Source organism: Centropristis striata, chromosome 23 (genome assembly GCF_030273125.1).
Source record: "Centropristis striata isolate RG_2023a ecotype Rhode Island chromosome 23, C.striata_1.0, whole genome shotgun sequence".
In the NCBI taxonomy this organism is placed as follows: Eukaryota; Metazoa; Chordata; class Actinopteri; order Perciformes; family Serranidae; genus Centropristis; species Centropristis striata.
Genome location: NC_081539.1, coordinates 430943 through 450026, shown reverse-complemented (window position 1 = coordinate 450026; position 19084 = coordinate 430943). Strand labels below are relative to the sequence as shown.

The 19084-nt window shown below is 43.6% G+C and overlaps 1 protein-coding gene across 1 annotated transcript in view; it reads right to left on the bottom strand.

The window, feature by feature from the left end:
- The window catches only part of LOC131962006 (NLR family CARD domain-containing protein 3-like), a 31892-nt gene that overhangs the window by 7146 nt on the left and 5662 nt on the right, over positions 1 to 19084 (bottom strand). Inside the window, exons 5-15 of the mRNA XM_059326950.1 lie at positions 17565 to 17735; positions 8509 to 8682; positions 6922 to 7095; positions 5534 to 5707; positions 5125 to 5171; positions 4543 to 4682; positions 3599 to 3654; positions 2443 to 2660; positions 1948 to 2210; positions 695 to 811; positions 419 to 560 (exon numbers count right to left, since the gene is read on the bottom strand). Of these exons, the coding sequence (XP_059182933.1) occupies positions 419 to 560; positions 695 to 811; positions 1948 to 2210; positions 2443 to 2660; positions 3599 to 3654; positions 4543 to 4682; positions 5125 to 5171; positions 5534 to 5707; positions 6922 to 7095; positions 8509 to 8682; positions 17565 to 17735 (1676 nt within the window). The remainder of the gene's footprint in view (positions 1 to 418; positions 561 to 694; positions 812 to 1947; positions 2211 to 2442; positions 2661 to 3598; positions 3655 to 4542; positions 4683 to 5124; positions 5172 to 5533; positions 5708 to 6921; positions 7096 to 8508; positions 8683 to 17564; positions 17736 to 19084) is intronic.

The window sequence follows — 19084 nt, the reverse complement described above, 5'->3', positions numbered from 1 at the left end:
TGTAACTGTAACCATCACAGTCTGTGAAATGTTTCAACATCTGCCTGTGTGTCTCTGAACAGGATAAATACTGCAGGAAGTGGCAGGCTCTGTATTAAAATCAGAGTACTGGTCTCTTTTATGTGTCTTCAGTACCACCTAGTGGTGACTGTGACCAGCTGCACTAAACAGGAAGCCAGCTGATAGTAAGTAAAGTCTGGAAACCAGGACGTTCCTTTTCTCCATGGGCTCAGAATGAGTTCAATCCTCTAAATCATTCGCCTGAAAGTCAACAAAACTGGTTTTATCTGCACTTCATCTGTTATTCACAGTTCATGTTCTTCAGGTTTGAGTTCAGTATCTTTGATTATGGTTTATTTATTGTCAACTACATCCAGAATGAATTAGTGCTGTTGCTGCAGGAGGGTGAAGCCTTTACCTGGAAGATCCACGTCATGTGTCCAGACTTCTCCGCCCTCTTCATCCTGGACCGTCAAAGTCACGCTCTCTGGGATCGGATTCAGTGACACTTGAAATGTTGGATGGTAATTTGGTCCATAGTCTAAGCGAAATTTATCACGCTGAAAAACAGAAAAAACATTTATGAACCTGTTGAAAATGTTTACCTGGATAAATGTGACTATACTTTAAATATTGAAGCCAACATGATAATTCTGTTTATGACCAAAAGAAGTACAGAAATGACTTGACTCACCTTCGGCTGTACTTTCAAGTTCCCAGGTGAACAGTGAACCTTGTAGGGTTTACCTTCCATCAGTTCACAGTTGGCAGGGGTCAGGAGGTGCTCACCACGGCTATGTCTCTCTGTAACCTTTAAGAACAGGACATTTTTAATCATTTAATTTATGCTCAGATAGTGAAGCTAATTTCATTTACAGAACACATTTAAAAACGCCTGTTGACCAACGTGATCTACAGAGAGAATTACAACAAACAACTAGAATTACAGCCCATCGGTTATACGCCTCCACAAACCGGTCAAGTTACAGTTTACATCCCATCTGTCCGCCCACAGACTGTTTACAAAGAGGAACCCCATGTCTCTATTTCCTGCCGCTGTACAGCATCAAGGCCTAAATATCCAGATCCAGGCTCTAGTTGTGGTGACATCACACCGAGCCAGAGTCTGTGCAGTAGTGAGTGGAGCCGCGGTGTTGGGACCACAGGTATACCACAGATGGAAGTCCTTCATTTGTGCACCTTGGACTGATTCTAATGGAGGATACAACAGCTGTGTGGACCCCGGCCTCAACGTTTGGTCAGAAGAACCTCTGTCACCACAGGTGGTCTCCGGCTTAAAAAGGCCAGGACTCCCACTTGTTCTTGTCTCTCTCTGGGGACTCCCTGCTCCACTCTCCTCTCTGACGCTCCCAACCACTTCAAGTTCAATGTTCAATGTTTTACACAGACACAGGATCTTATATGTAACTAATCCTTCTCTTTCTAACCGGCACCACAAGATCACACACAAAATACTTTGAATTGGCTTTTCCAAGAGCGGTATCAAGTTCCCGCCAAAACACCTGCCCCGACCAATCAGGAGTCAGTTACAGCCGTCAGTCATTACATCACAGCCCCATTTTATAGAATCAAATAACTATTTAAGACCAAACCGATCAAAATGAACACTAAGAACAAACTGAAAGGGAAAGATGTTTTTACCTCTACTTTGCTTCACGTCTCATCCACTAACTCTAGCTCAGAAGCCGCATCATAGTCGACGACACAGACGACCAATCAGGGACCTCGTGACCTCTGACCTCCAACACCTCATTATGTTTAATATAACTTTTTATTAAAGCCTCATAACGACTTGAGAGGACTTGTTGTTACCACAGCATGAGAAGGTTTATAAATAACAACAACAAAGAGTGACTGTCCTGAATCTTCTTGTGGATAAAACAAGACTTTAGACTGACGGGAGGCTCATGTGACAGAAAGCTTTACCTCAGTTAGAGGAACGTTGCCAGGCAGCAGTAATACATCCAGTACTGGAATCCTTCTGATGGGAGTTCGCAGGAACAGCAGAACTTGGGCCTTTATTGGCCAAACGATGCTCCAAAGCCATGTGGTGATGCGAGTCAGACCAAAGGCAGAGAGGTGAGGAACCTTCACCATCACATGAGTGTCTGAGACCTCCAGCGGCTCCAAGAAGCTCATTCCATCATCAGTGATGTGGACGACAGACAACAGGCCTTCAACACGCAACGCTGAGAGAGAAAACACATGTTCAGCTTTTCTTTACTGATAACTGGTTTATAATTTCTTACCGCTGGAGTTCAGAGAGTTCAGATGAATCTGTTATTAACATTAGATCAGTCTGGGTGTGTGCCTTTAGCGTTATAAAGTACCTGAATGCAAATAGTTTTTACTTGTAGTGCACATGCATCTTTGCAGTGTTACTCATTATTTATTGAGCTTTGAAGACAGAGATGTCTTTACCTTCCTCTGTTTCACAGTGTGGCAGGTGGAGCTGACAGACAGCAGCATCATCTGAACTCTCGATTCTGAACAGCGGCCCTGCAGCCGTCCTGCCAGCTGATTGGACGAGGCTCTCGTCCCATATGACAGTGTTGTACTGAAGCTCCGCCTCCTGAGCCAAAACAAACACCAGTCCAGTCAAAGCACACTGGAACACACCTTGACCGGGACACCTGAACCTGTAGGACACAGAGGGACGATTACAACCAGCTGGTGCCTGCAAAGTGGAATCACTGAAAGGAGTTGAAGTGACAGTTGATATGTGTGTGAGGAGGTGTTTCTGAAGATGTTCGACCATCTGACATGTTGTTCTGTTCGAGTATACTGCCGCCTCAAACACTGAAAGGAGGTGAAGTGTAGGTTAGAGTGTAGACACTGAAAGGAGGTGAAGTGTAGGATAGTGTGTAGGAGGTGAAAGGAGGTGAAGTGTAGGTTAGAGTGTAGGAGATGAAAGGACGTGAAGTGTAGCTTAGAGTGTAGGAGCTGAAAGGAGGTGAAGTGTAGGTTAGAGTGTAGGAGCTGAAAGGAGGTGAAGTGTAGGTTAGAGTGTAGGAGATGAAAGGAGGTGAAGTGCAGGTTAGAGTGTAGGCACTGAAAGAAGGTGAAGTGTAGGTTAGAGCGTAGGCACTGAAAGAAGGTAAAGTGTAGGTTGGTGTGTAGGTGCTGAAAGGAGGTGAAGTGTAGGTTAAAGTGTAGGCACTGAAAGGAGGTGAAGTGTAGGTTAGAGCATAGGCACTGAAAGAAGGTGATGTGTAGGATAGAGTGTAGGAGCTGAAAGGAGGTGAAGTGTAGGTTAGAGTGTAGGCACCGAAAGGAGGTGAAGTGTAGGTTGGAGTGTAGGAGCTGAAAGGAGGTGAAGTAAAGGTTAGAGTGTAGGCACTGAAAGAAGGTGATGTGTAGGATAGAGTGTAGGAGCTGAAAGGAGGTGAAGTGTAGGTTAGAGTGTAGGCACTGAAAGGAGGTGAAGTGTAGGTTAGACTGTAGGAGCTGAAAGAAGGTGAAGTGTAGGTTAGAGTGTAGGAGGTGAAAGGAGGTGAAGTGTAGGTGAGAGTGTAGGAGCTGAAAGGAGTGGGCTTGGTTGAAGGTAGAAGTCTTCTACATTTTGTGATCTGGTTACCTGTATGAAGTCTTTCCAGACTCAGTCAGCAGTTCAGGTGTGAAACTGAACTTTTCCTGAAATTGAAAAAGGAACAAAGAGTTCATTAGAAACGTTGAGACAGGAGCAGAAACTGGACACCAACTCTCCCAGTTATGTGCAGGAGCTGTTTTTAGTTTATTGTCTTGAACGCATCATTTTATAAACTGTATAAAATAAACTTTTTATGACTTGTGGTTTTGATTGTAGCTCATTAGCGAATAAAACTTCTGCTTTCATCGGAAAGTCTTACTCTGTTGGAAACTGATATCATTTCACACCAACTTTTCCTGTTGTGAATCAGAGCAGTCGGTTCAGGGAGACTGAGTCGTCACCTTTTACAGGGAAGACGTCAAGTTTGACATTGATCTCACTGTGTTGTAACTGGGGACGATTTTAAACATAAAAGCAGAAACTTTAAAACTAAACTCAGTGTGAAGCATCAGGACAATGAGCTAATAAACTTTAGTGAGTCTCTGAATGTGTTAATGACAAGAAAGCTCTTAAATTATTTTCTTTACTTGACGTGTTTAACTTCTGTCTCTGTTGGTTCTGATTGTGATCAAACTGAGGCAGAAGTGGATTTTTTTGTTGAATATGAGATGAAAGTATGCCTTGTCGGTCTTTACTTCTTATATTGTTTATAAAATGAATTTTTATTAAAAGTTGTATAGAGGAGACATCCTCGCTGCTTCACTTTCTGCTCCACTTGCACTCTTCATCACTTCACTGTCCCTCGTCAAAATGTTTTTTATTATTGTTATTATTCAGTAAATGATCCTGCAGGACAGCAGCCAGTGGTTTCACAGACGAGAGGAAGAGGAAATTGTAGAAGAAAAGGAATATTAAACCCTGGAGGGGTCAACCTGATGAACCCCAGTCTGATCACTGACACATTCATGAAAATGTTAAAGTCAAAAACTGACGTTTGCATTGAGAGCCTCTCCACACACCAGCTGCTGCTTGGACTTCTCTGGATCATCAGGACACAGCGGATCCTCTTCATCCACACTCCCCTTCCTGCTGTCCTCAGACTCATCCAGGGTTGGGTTGGACGTGGACGGATCTGGTGGGTGATTAGAGCCGTCAGATGGACAGAAGACACAGCAGATGACAAACACACATTTGGACTTCCTGATGACCAAACATTCATAAACCTGGAACAACAACGTCCCAAGTTCAAGGTGATCAGAGCCCTTTGTAGCATGTCTTTGTCCCAAAGTCAACATGCACAAAAAACATTATGTTTATGTTGGGATCAAGTCCAAAAGGGGTTGATGCCAAGATAAGACCGAGTCCATACAATAATAATGACACCAAAATGACTCAGACAGATTGAAGACATCATCTTTCCCGACATTGAAACCAGTAGAGAACAGAAGTAAAGTTCTGCTCTGGTTACTGGGATCAACCAGTGCTATAAAACACACAGCAGCCAGTCTCCAGTTATGATCCTGCTTTAATGACAGAATATGTTTCTTTAAGGTGTTACAGTGTCTTTTACTCACGTCCTTCATATCTGTCAGGTGGAGCCCTGAATACTCCGTCATCCACCCTGAGGAAGAAACACAAATACAGCAATTATCTGATGTAAATAATTCACCTGAATCACTCTTCTTCTGTACTTTATTTAATGTGTCAGGTGATACTGAGACACCTGGATGAATATGATTGGATGTTACTGGTCAGCTGGTGGCCAACAAGCTGATGGATGAGCTGCTGATCAGTGACTGAAAATGTGACTTCAGCCTGAACAAACTCGATGCTCCAATCTCCTCTCACACCTTCAGCTCTGACTCAGCAAAGCATCACTGCAGCTGGAAATACTCTGACTGGATGATAACGGTTTGTTCCAAAATACCACCTGGAACCAACACATGGGTCAACAGTTCGGACTGACTCCAACCCTCTACTGACCTCAGAGTCTCCAGTCTGTAGTTTGGACTCTGCAGAAGATCACACAGCAGCTTCACTCCTGAATCCTGCAGCTTGTTGTCTCTCAGGTCCAGCTCTCTCAGATGGGAGGGGTTGGACTTCAGAGCTGAGGCCAGAGAAGCACAGCTGATCTCTGACAAACCGCAGTACGTCAATCTGAATAAAGAATAAATGATGTGACTTTAGAAGACAAAGTTCCTGCTTGAAATCATTCAGTGTTTAATAATGTGTTCAGAGCTGAAGAAGCTTTAGAATGAACAAGTTTATAAAACTCCAAACAGCTGAAGTCAACAGGATGCAGGTTAAAAACGGTAAGATAGAAAAAGAGCTCTCATTACTATTAATGACAAGGTGCTGCCTGTCTGTCTGTCTGTCTGTCTGTCTGCCTGTAATTCTGTCTGTCTATCTGTCTGCCTGTCCCTATGTCTCTCTGCCTGTCCGTCTGTCTCTCTGCCTGTCTCTCTCTGTCTTCCTGTCTGTCTGCCTGCCTGCCTGTCCCTCTGTCTGCCTGTAATTCTGTCTGCATGTCTATCTGCCTGTCTGTCTCTCTGTCTGCCTGTAATTCTGTCTGTCTATCTGTCTGCGTGTCCCTCTGTCTCTCTGCCTGTCTGTCTGTCTGTCCCTCTGTCTGCCTGTAATTCTGTCTGCCTGTCTATCTGCCTGTCTATCGCTCTATCTGCCTGTCTCACTGTCAGCTGATCTCTGACAACCTGCAGCGACTCAATCTGAATAAAGAGTAAATTATGTGACTTTAGAAGACAAAGTTCCTGCTTGAAATCATTCAGTGTTTAATAATGTGTTCAGAGCTGAAGAAGCTTTAGAATGAACAAGATTATAAAACTACAAACAGCTGAAGTCAACAGGATGCAGGTTAAAAACTGTAAGATAGAAAAACAGCTCTCGTTAATATTAATGACAAGGTGCTGCCTGTCTGTCTGTCTGTCTGTCTGCCTGTCTGTCTGTCTGTCTGCCTCTCGGCCTGTCTGTCTTTCTCTCTGCCTTCCTGTCCCCCTGCCTGTCTGTCTGTCTGTCTGCCTCTCTGCCTGTCTGTCTTTTTCTCAGCCTGTCGGTCTTTCTGTCTTTCTGTCTGTCTGTCTGTCTCTTTGCCTGTTTGTCTCTCCTCCTGTCTGTCTTTCTCTCTGCCTGTCCGTCTCTCTGCCTGTCTGTCTCTTTGTCTGTCTCTCTCTCTGCCTTTCTGCCAGTCTCCCTGCCTGTCTGTCTCTCTGTCTTCCTGTCCATCTCTCTGCCTGTCTTCCTGTCTGTCTCTCTGTGTACCTGTCTCTCTGTCTGTCTATTATCAGCCTTATGTCAACACAACTTTTCAACTTTTCATATTCATCTCAGCACACGAGGAAAACATAGTGTCTGACCTCAGAGTCTCCAGTCTGCAGTTTTGACTCTGCAGAAGATCACACAGCAGCTCCACTCCTGAATCCTGCAGCCCATTGCGGCTCAGGTCCAGCTCTCTCAGATGAGAGGGGTTGGACTTCAGAGCTGAGGCCAGAGAAGAACAACTCATATCTGAAAAACTGCAGCCCTCCAATCTGAATAAAGAGTAAATTATGTGACTTTAGAAGACAAAGTTCCTGCTTGAAATCATTCAGTGTTTAATAATGTGTTCAGAGCTGAAGAAGCTTTAGAATGAACAAGTTTATAAAACTCCAAACAGCTGAAGTCAACAGGATGCAGGTTTAAAACTGTAAGATAGAAAAAGAGCTCTCATTAATATTAATGACAAGGTGCTGCCTGTCTGTCTGTCTGTCTGTCTGCCTGTAATTCTGTCTGTCTATCTGTCTGCCTGTCCCTATGTCTCTCTGCCTGTCCGTCTGTCTCTCTGCCTGTCTCTCTCTGTCTTCCACCTGACAAGGTGCTGCCTGTCTGTCTGTCTTTCTGGCTGTCTGTCGTTCTCTCTTCCTGCCTGTCTGTCTCTCTGTCTTTCTGCCTGTGTGTGTGTCTATCTGGCTGTCTGTCGTTCTCTCTACCTGCCTGTCTGTCTCTCTGCCTGTGTGTCTGTCTGTCTGTCTGCCTTTCTGTCTGTGTGTCTGTCTCTCTGTCTCTTTCTCTCTGCCTGCCTGTCTCTCTGTCTGTCTGTCTGCCTGCCTGTCTCTCTTTCTGTCTGTATGTCTGTTTGTCTCTCTGCCTGTCTCTCTGTCTGTCTGTCTGCCTGCTTGTCTCTCTCTCTGTCTGTATGTCTGTTTGTCTCTCTGCCTGTCTGTCTGTCTGTCTGTCTGTCTGTCTGCCTGTCTCTCTGTCTTCCTGTCTGTCTGTCTGTCTGTCTGTCTGTCTGCCTGCCTATCTCTCTCTCTCTGCCTGTCTCTCTCTCTCTCTGCCTGTCTGTCTGCCCGTCTCTCTGTCTTCCTGTCCCTCTTTCTGCCTGTCTCTCTGTTTGTCTGTCTGCCTCTCTGCCTGTCTTTCTCTCTGCCTTCCAGTCCCTCTGCCTGTCTGTCTGTCTGCCTCTCTGCCTGTCTGTCTTTCTCTCTGCCTGTCTGTCCCTCACACTATCTGTCTCTCTGTCTGTCTGTCTGTCAGCATCTCTGTCCCTCTGCCTGTCTGTCTGTATAATATAATCTTGATATAACTCCATTTATATATTGTAAACATTAAACACTAAATGTTGTTGTTATTGTGTGATAGTTGAAATACAGATTCTTTATGTATTTATTGTTTTGTGTATCTTTATCATGACGTGTTAAAAACATGAAGAGGACTGTAAGATGAAAACCAAGTGTTTCAGAGGTTCAGAGTGAATGATCCATTGGATGATTTTTCTTCTTATATTCAGGTTTTAAATGTGCAGCTCAACACTGTTCTGCCACAGTCAATGCACTAAACCAGTGAAGAAGAAAACAGACTTTAGCATTCAGATCCTCATTGTGGATCAGTATAATATCAGCCTTATGTCAACACAACTTTCACATCATATTCATCTCAGCACACGAGGAAACATAGTGTCTGACCTCAGAGTCTCCAGTCTGCAGTTTGGACTCTGCAGAAGATCACACAGCAGCTTCACTCCTGAATCCTGCAGGTTGTTGAAACTCAGGTCCAGCTCTCTCAGATGGGAGGGGTTGGACTTCAGAGCTGAGGCCAGAGAAGCAGAGCTGATCTCTGACAAACTGCAGCGCTTCAATCTGAATAAAGAATAAATGATAATGAAAAAATCATTCATGATCCAATCAGATGTGTTCAGGTTATATATGTGCTCAACATGACTCTGATTCATCAGTGAACTTTTCTGTGACTTTTTCGTTGTGTTATTGTAGATCATTATCATGTCAGCATAACAGTTAACAGCTATTCATGTCGACACAGATGAATAACATGCTGCTGAAAAAAAAAAAGATATGACTTAATCTATCCCACGGTGGGGAAATTTAGTTGTCACAGCAGCTCAAGACAACTTTCTCCTGATACTCCTGCTTTTCTTCAATAATAAATTACGAGCAATGGCTCCTGGATACCTACAAATCAACGGAACTGTACATCTTTTGAAGATAGCAGGCTATGGCCATAATTGAACATTTCAACAACCTTCTTGCACTGTGCAAGCCTGGCCTACCAGTAGCATGAGCCTGAAGTAACGTGGGGAGACCTGACATGGAGCTAAAGCTAATTAGCAATATGATGCCTCTCGACCATACAACTGACTACCAGACACTACTACCAAAAACTGAAGTACTGGAGACTAAAATCGACAGGTTAGGAGTGAATGTGGAAGTGAATGGACAATGTAGAAACAATACCACTTTACCACGGCTTCAAATCAGCGAACAAGATAATGCTTACCCACGGCGAGTTAGCATTACTTAAAATCAAGAGGACTGTGTACAGGACAATAAATCTACAAGTTATGGCTGGAACTGTCGTGGTCTAAGCCCAAGAGTAAATCACCTCCCTAGGACATACGGGGGCGTTTAACAGGCAGAGCCCAGTGCAGTGAGATTTGTGGCCATCTTTACCATCCTGGCATAGCCCCTCTTCAACCCCTGCTGCTAGCAGGACAGAGTCCTGGACAGCTGTTAAAGGGAGAAATAACAACAAACCTCCTAAACAACATGTTGTAAAATAAATAATAATACATTTAATTTATGAAGCGCTTTTCTAGACACTCAAAGACACTTAACAGTAATAGGGGTGGACAGGACAGGAAGACAGGGATGGAAGAATTAACCATCAACCTGTCCGTATGTTTAAAAAACAAAAAAAACATACAATAAACGTTGGATGGAGAAGCGGCGAACAAACAGCGCCAGCGTCCTCTCACATCCAAGAAAGAGATACAGCATGACAAAAGGAGAGGGGAGGAGCAACATAAGCACACACTCAATAAACTTTACAACATTAAAACTTGTGACTTGCAACAGGGGAGGGGAGTGGGGGAGTGACTGCGGGTACAAAGCGCCGTGGGATGGTGGGTAGTGGGGGGGTGATTGCATATCTGTATATATGTCCGTGTGTATGTATGCATGTAGAAGTTCATGTGAGTAAGCCTGGTGAGTCGCCTTGCCTGGCATCCCAATCAGTCAGTGCCTCAGTTAGCAAGAATGTCATAGCAATAACACAGCAACAACACACTCAGTCTACTCCAGAATTAACTATTTTTTATGCAGAAAGAAAACAGAGATATTATTAAAGACTGTTGGATTGGAGTGGCAGATGTGTCTGACTATAGAGCCGTCTATCTGAAGATTCACTTGAAATGTTGACGGAAAGATACAATGTGGACATTGAATGTGGGGATATTAAATAATAAATCAGTAGTTGAGCAAATAAGGCAGATATACGGACTTATCTGGAGGAAAACAATAATGGGGAAACAGATCCAGCTATATTGTGGGATGCTTTAAAAGCTGTGATATGGGGAAAATTGATTGCAATTACAAGTAATCTCAAAAGAGAAAGAATAAATCAGTATAAAATGTTTACAGCAGAATTGAGACATTTGCAACAAAAACATAAGGGAAAGGAAAAGTTTGTAGGTTTTAAGATTTGTATGGAGAGGTAAACGGTCCAGAATACGTTACGCCACAGTACAATTATCTAAAGACAGAGGGGGAAGGGCACTCACAAATTTAAAAGAATATTTTCGTGCTGCACAACTGCTCCAACTAATCTCCTGGTGTGATGAGGGATATGTATCTCGATGGAAAGATATTCAAATGTCTACATTAAAATACCCTATTCAATAAGAAACAGAGACCCCCACTTATATAAAAGATCATAGAGCATAATTTCAACCCAGTGATATCCTTTACTTTAGATATATGGTATTCCACAGTGAAACTATTAAAAACAGGAAATGGGACTATTAAAATGGATTGCATTTGATGATGAATTTGCACCAAGAAAATATGATGTTAGATTTAAATATTGGGCAGAAAGTTCAAGTTCAAGTTCAAGTTCAAGTTTATTTGTATAGCACAATTCAACACAAGGTAATTCAAAGTGCTTTACATACACATTAAAAACAGCAAGACACAATTGAAAACAGTAAAAAGTCAATTAAAACAGGGAAGATACAGCAGGATAAAAAAAGAGATAAAATAATAAAAAGCACAAGTCAAACATTGTGTAGTTAAAAAGTAAGGGCAGTAGAGTAGAGCAGATAAGTGTTAAAGTTAAGAGTACGCTTCAGTAAACAATAGTGTTTTTAGTCCTGATTTAAAGGAGCTGACCTAAGATCTACAGGTAGTTTGTTCCACAGGTGAGGAGCATAATAACTGAAAGCTGCTTAGTTCTTGTTTTTGGGACACGCAACAAGCCAGTTCCAGATGACCTAAGGGGTCTGGATGCTTCATAGAGAGGGAGCAGATCAAGCATGTAATTTGGTCCGAGACCATTCAGAGCTTTGTAGACCAGCAGTAAGATTTTAAAGTCTATCCTCTGACTCACAGGAAGCCAGTGTAGTGATTGAAGGACCGGTGTAATATGGTCCAGTTTCCTGGTGTTTGTGAGGACTCTGGCGGCAGCGTTCTGGATCAGCTGCAGCTGCCTGATTGATTTTTTGTTAAGACCTGTGAAGATGCCATTGCAGTAATCCAACCTACTAAAAATAAATGCATGGATAAGTTTTTCCATGTCTTGTTTGGACAGAAGACCCTTAATTCTAGCTATGTTTTTCAGGTGGTAATAGGCAGATTTAGTGATAAGCTTTAGATGGCTTTTGAAGTTCAGGTCTGAGTCAATAATTACACCAAGATTTCTGGCTTGATTTATAGCTGTCAATGACATAGAGCCAAGGTGAGCGCTGATCTTAGATCTTTCATTTTTAGGGCCGAAAACGATCACCTCTGTCTTCTCTGCATTTAGCTGGAGAAAGTTCTGGCACATCCACTCATTGATTTGATGAATACAGTTACTCAATGAGAGTAAGGGACTGTAGTCGTGTGAGGACACTGAAATGTAGAGTTGTGTGTCATCGGCATAAGTATGGTAGGAGATGTTGTGATGTTCCATAATCTGAGCTAGCGGTAGCATATAGATGTTGAATAGAAGCGGCCCGAGAATGGACCCTTGAGGAACCCCACATGTGATCTTAGTTCGCTCAGACTCATGGTTTCCAATTGACACAAAAAAGTCCCTATCTTGTAAGTAAGATTTGAACCATTGTAGCACAGTGCCGGTGAGCCCCACCCACTGTTCCAGTCTGCTGACTAGTATGTTATGATCAACTGTGTCAAATGCAGCACTGAGATCCAGTAAAACCAGGACAGAGGATTTGCCTGCATCAGTGTTCAGATTAATATCATTTAAGACTTTGATAAGTACAGTCTCAGTGCTGTGGTGTCGCCGAAATCCAGACTGAAATGTGTTAAAAAGATTATTTTGCATCATAAAAGCATGAATTTGCTCAAAAACAACCTTTTCAATGATTTTCCCCAGAAATGGCAGATTTGATATTGGCCTATAGTTACTAATTGTTGTGGAATCCAGATTAGATTTTTTTAGGAGAGGTTTTATTACTGCAGTTTTCAAAGTCTGTGGAAACTGTCCTGCTTGGAGAGAAGAATTTATTATCTGCAGTACATCCGGAGCTATGCAGTTGAAAACAGTTTTAAAAAAGTTTGAAGGCAGAATATCAAGGCAGCAGGTTGTGGGCTTTAATTTTGAAACCGTTTCCGTGAGTGTTGTGTAATCTAGGAGGCTAAAATGTCCTAGCTTGACTAGAGGATGGGAAGGCACCAGTGTTATCATTCCTGAGCTGGAGCTGCACACTGCTTGTCTTATCTGTAATATTTTGTTTGTGAAGAAGGCTGCAAAGTCATTGCATGACTTGTTAGACAGCAGCTCAGGAGGGACTGATGCTGTGGGATTTGTCAGTCTGTCTACTACAGAAAAAAGTGTGCGGGCATTATTACTGTTTCTATTGATAATCTCTGAAAAATATGACTGCCTTGCATTCTTCAGTTCCTGATTATAGTTGCGAAGACCCTCTTTATAAATATCGTAATATATTTGGAGTTTGTTCTTTCGCCACCTGCGTTCAGCTTGTCTACATACTTTTTTCTGCACTTTAACCAGTTTGGCGTTTCTCCAGGGTGACTTTTTCCTCCCCGACAGAACTTTGGTCTTAATTGGGGCGATAGAGTCGATAACAGTCATAACATTGGAACTAAAACTGTTAACAAGGTCATCAACTAGAGCTGAGGGCAGGGTTGGTGATGGTGTAAAATCCTGGGTGAATAATGCACAAGTGTTTTCATTTATATAGCGCTTCCTGATTACCTCTGCTTCACCTTTTGTTGGATTGGCAAGGGTGGTCATTTTAAACAGAACACAGTAGTGATCAGAAAGAGCAACATCGTTCACCACAACCTCAGAGATATTAAGACCTTTGGTAATAATTAGATCTAATATGTGTCCTCTGTTATGTGTTGGATCTGTGACATGCTGAGAAAGCCCAAAGTTATCCAGAATATTTAAAAGTTCTTTAGCACACCCATCTTCAGGATTATCAACATGAATGTTAAAATCACCTACTAAAACAACACAGTCAAAATCTATGCACACAACAGACAGTAGTTTGGCAAAGTCATCAAAAAACCTTGCATCATATTTGGGGGGTCTGTAGATGGTCAAATAGATTGCTCTATAGGGTGATTTTGACTGAATGGCAACATATTCAAAGGAGTCAAACTGACCATAAGACATGTTTTTGCATTGGAAGCTGTCCTTGAACAGGGTGGCAACTCCACCTCCTCTCTTATGTATTCTTGCTTCACTGAAGAAACTAAAATTTGGGGGGTTGACTCAATAAGAACTGCTGCACTATTATCCTGACTTAACCAAGTTTCAGTTAAAAACATAAAATCAAGGTTGTGCTTGTGAATAAAATCATTGATTAAGAAAGATTTGCCAAGCAGAGATCTGATATTTAAAAGAGCTAAATGTAAATCCTTAACAGGAGACGCTGGTGAGTTTGGAGGATGACATGCTATACTCAGTAGATTGGCAGAGTTAATTGAATTCATTTTATTTCTCACCAGTTTGATCCCTTTTCTGTTACCTATTATCACAGGGATTGAGAAAGCTGACTGAACTCCATGGGGCCCTGACTGCTGCTGGAACAGAGCAATCTTGATATTGATATTAGAGTCTGGACCCGGCACATATCAGTCAGACTCACAGATAGGGTCATTCAGGGATTCCCAGGTATGGTGATTCAGAGGGGGTGGGGGAGGGCGGTGACTTTTGGTTGAGCGTTCTTTCCGAGGTGGTGGAGTGGGAGGGGCTGGATGTGGGAGGTTAAGGGGGGTAAATAAGGGATTTTGGCGTGGTGTTAGCTGGATTCCAATCTTGACAAGGCTCTTCATCCTGTCTGTGAAATCCAGAAGTGGGGAGTCCTGGCTGCATGGAGAGAGTTGGAGGCTGGGTGGGGTCTGGGAGGGTGAGGATTGGGGGCTGGGTGGAGTCTGGGAGGGTAAGGGTTGGGGGCTGGGTGGGATCTGGGGGGGTGAGAGTTGGGGGCTGGGTGGAGTCTGGGGGGGTGAGGGTTGGGGGCTGGGTGGAGTCTGGGAGGGTGAGGGTTGGGGGCTGGGTGGAGCCTGGGGGGGTGAGGGTTGGGGGCTGGGTGGAGCCTGGGGGGGTAAGGGTTGGGGGCTGGGTGGAGTCTGGGAGGGTGAGGGTTGGGGGCTGGGTGGAGTCTGGGGGGGTGAGGGTTGGGGGCTGGGTGGAGCCTGGGGGGGTGAGGGTTGGGGGCTGGGTGGAGTCTGGGGGGGTGAGGGTTGGGGGCTGGGTGGAGCCTGGGGGGGTAAGGGTTGGGGGCTGGGTGGGATCTGGGGGGGTGAGAGTTGGGGGCTGGGTGGAGTCTGGGGGGGTGAGGGTTGGGGGCTGGGTGGAGTCTGGGAGGGTGAGGGTTGGGGGCTGGGTGGAGCCTGGGGGGGTGAGGGTTGGGGGCTGGGTGGAGCCTGGGGGGGTAAGGGTTGGGGGCTGGGTGGAGTCTGGGAGGGTGAGGGTTGGGGGCTGGGTGGAGTCTGGGGGGGTGAGGGTTGGGGGCTGGGTGGGATCTGGGGGGGTGAGGGTTGGGGGCTGGGTGGAGTCTGGGGGGGTGAGGGTTGGGGGCTGGGTGGGATCTGGGGGGGTGAGGGTTGGGGGCTGGGTGGAGTCTGGGAGGGTGAGGGTTGGGGGCTGGGTGGAGTCTGGGGGGGTGAGGGTTGGGGGCTGGGTGGGATCTGGGGGGGTGAGGGTTGGGGGCTGGGTGGAGTCTGGGGGGGTGAGGGTTGGGGGCTGGGTGGGATCTGGGGGGGTAAGGGTTGGGTGTCTCCTGCCGTGACTTGGTGAGACTCCCCTCGTTGGGCTGTTGGGGCTGGTGGAGACTCCATTTTTTGGGGAGAGGATGATGATGCTGGCGGCTCTCTCAGACTTTGCTGTCCTCCATGGTCAGTCCTTATCATAGCGCCCTCACCAGAGCGACGTCTTATCCGTTGTTTTGGAACGTCTTGCCTCATGTCCTTGACACAGGCTGCTTGTGTGTGACGCAAATGATAAAAAATGTTGGAGCTTAGCAACTGCACTCCTGCCTTGTTAAGGCGAAATCCATCTGCCTTAAAAAGGTGACTGCGTCCCCAAAAGATGTTGAAATTGTCAATAAAGTTCATTGATTGAGCGGCACACATATCTTTGAGCCATCTGTTTAGCATCATCAGCCTGCTGAATCTCTCATCCCCTTGCCGAACTCCTGGTAGTGGTCCACTGAAAAACACCTCAGTATTTAAACATTGAACTTTGTTAATCAGATCAGTGAAGTCTTGCTTTAATACCTCTGATTGTTGCTTCACAACATCAAGGGCTCCTGTGTGTATGATGAGAGCATTAGCTGTTGGATGCTCAGCAGCAATGTTCAGGATCTTCTTTGAGATATCAGACACCATGTCGTTGGTAAAACAGAGTACTTTGGTGTTCTTGCTGCAAGAGCGTTTTATCTCATTCAAAGCTCCATCACCCACTATCAGAGTTTGGGGCCCAGTGGTTAGCTCTTTCAGTAGCCTTTTAGCATATGAATTAGCCTCATACCTTTCTCTGGAGCTGGAAGATGAGCCCACTTTCGGGGAGTCAGGATTCTGGGAGAGTGGAGCAAATCTGTTCTTCCGTAGAATTCCTGTGTCTTGGGGCAATTTGCTCTTCGTTTTTGTTGTAACCTTGGTCCATGGTTGCTTTCTCTTTGGAACTGGGGTTGAAGCGACATTCCTGTATGATGGTATTGCAGGCCACTCGGTGTCATCGTAAGTCTCCAGGTGCTGGGTTCTGCCCGATAACCGTCTTCCCAAAACTGAGGGAGGTGATTTGTAGTGCTTTGGCTTTGCACCAAGAGAGTTCCAGGGAGGACTTGTTGGTTTATTGCCATTTACACCCAGCTCCTGCTGCGTCTTGGTGGTGCCAAGGAATTACAGCCACGTCTACAACTATTAAAAGCTTTTAAGAACTAAAGAATACACACGATCTAATGAATCAGGACTTATTTAGATATTTACAAATGAGGAACTATTATATCAAAAGTTTTAAAACAACAGAGGATAAAATACAGCCCATCATAAAGCTACTTGTCAAAGCTTATAGCCAAGCTCTTCCCAAGGCTGTGGCGGTTCTGTATCGATGTTTAATGGATTCTAGAACAGATTCAACATTATATGTTAAAGCCAAATGGGAAAGGGAGCTGGGTGAAGGGATTCCAGAGGGGATATGGTATGATATGTGGAAAACACACCAAATTACAACACAATCTCTGAAATGGAGGGAATTCAGTTGGAAGAATCTAATTCGGTACTTCATTACACCTAAAACCAAAAGTAAACTGATAAATGCTCAGCAGCCATGTTGGACATTATGTAACCACATGGATCCAGACCACACACACATTTTTTGGAAATGCACCAAAATACAACCCTTGTGGGGGAAAGTTCCCTCAGTTCTCTGTGATGTTCTGGGATATGTCATTCCTAAACCCTGTCTTGTTCTCTACCTTGGTCATTTGGAGGGCACGATGCATGGAGGTGACCAGGATTCTTTTGGTAGCTGGGAAGAAGACCATTACTAACAACTGGCTTAAGTCTGACACTCCAAGTTACAGACAGTGGACGTCCATTATAGAGGACATACTAGTGATGGAACAGCTCACATATGATTGGAAATGAAAGAAGATGTTTTTATAAAAAGTTGTGGGAAATGGTTGACATATAAAGGAAGACATGATTAATCAGATGGCTGTAACTCTTACAAACATCATTTCACACAGGCTCTGTTCTTTTTGTTTCTTTCTTTATTGTTGACTTTTCTTTCTTTTATTTTATGTTTTTCAGTCCATACTATCGTGAGAATGTTGTCGACAATGAAAACTAAATAAAGATTGTTATAAAAATCCTAAAAATAAATAAACTAAAAAATAATAAAAAAATATCTTCACATTAATGTTCAGTAAAATCAATAAAATATATGGACTAAAACATGTAAACATCAGTGAAAGATTTGAACTGAGCATAAACCAAAAGAGGACATAATCTACAGTTTGTGAACTGACCTCAGAGTCTCCAGTCTGCAGTTTGGACTCTCCAGTCCAGCACAGAGCTTCTCTCCTGAATCCTCCAGGTTGTTGTTACTCAGGTCCAGCTCTCTCAGATGGGAGGGGTTGGACTTCAGAGCTGAGGCTATGACTTCACAGTCAGTCTCTGAGAGCCGACAGTAAGAAAGTCTGTCATGACAGAGAAATGACAAAATGTTATTGTGGAAGAGGACACTTTCTATGTTCTTCATGCAGCTGATGATAAAACCCTTTGACCTGTTTGGATGAACATTGGCTCTTCAAAGGTTCTGCTACTCTGATCTCAGTGTGTTTGAGATGAAACTAGAAGTCTGATCTCTCTCTCTCAGACCTGCAGACTTTTGTCTTTGTTTCTCTTTAATCTTGTCAGATGAAGGCTTCAATAACGCCGGCAGTCTGTCAGCTGGTCTGATCTCATGTCTGTCTCCACAAAGTTTACATGACACGTCTTCACTAGAAAACCATGTTCAGAACTCAGTGAACAATGAGAGCTGGAAAGAGGATCTCTTTGTTAGCTTCCAGCTTCTGTCAGCTTCATTTACAGCATCAGACCTGTACAGCAGTAAATATTCATATCTGTCAATATTTTGGAGCTAAAATGTATTCAGCAACACAATGAACAAAGTAATAGTTGAATTGTTGTGTCATGTGTGTATGAGATGTCTTAAAGAGTCTGAACTGGACCATTGTGCTCTAATAAACTCATCAGAACTCTGTTATTGGTGGAAGATGTTCATTTCCTGCTGCTTCTCTTCTCTACACCAACCACAGACAGAAAATCACACTTTCTGTCTGTCACAATCTGTCTGCTAATGTGGCTAATGCTAATGTTAAACTTTACACAGAATGGATTACTATTCTCTATTTATGCTACCAAATCACTGTTATAGCATTCAGCCTCATCACATCACTGTCACAGTGGCTGCTTCAGTTCATCTGCACTTTAATAAGAACAATATTAATAAAAATAACAATACTACTGCTACTAATACTAAGAAGGAGAAGATTTTACCAATACAGAAATGGTAAAAAACGAGTTAACAAAGTACTTTAAAGACATAAAAACTAAATAAGAAATCATTCATTTAATCAGTTTGTCAAGCTTTGACAAACTACAACATTCTCTTCTCATTCTGATATTAGTTCTCAATTCAGACAAAACCAAATACATGATATTCTCAAGAGGTAGAAATATTGTAGAAGATGGTCTACATATCACCACTTTAACAGGTCACAGCATTGAAAGGGTTTCACAATACTATCTGGGTGTCTGGTTAGATCAAAAACTCACATTCAGATTTAATGTTGACATAAATTAAAACAAAGAATCAGATACTTCTAGAGAAACAAATCAAACTTCCCTCTGTTCTGTAGGAAACGGATCATTCAGGTCTTTTATCACTTCTGGATTATTCTGATGTTATCTATAGACATGCTTCTGCCTCCACTCTCACCTCACTGGACTCTGTTTATCACTCTGATTCATCACTGCTGACAGT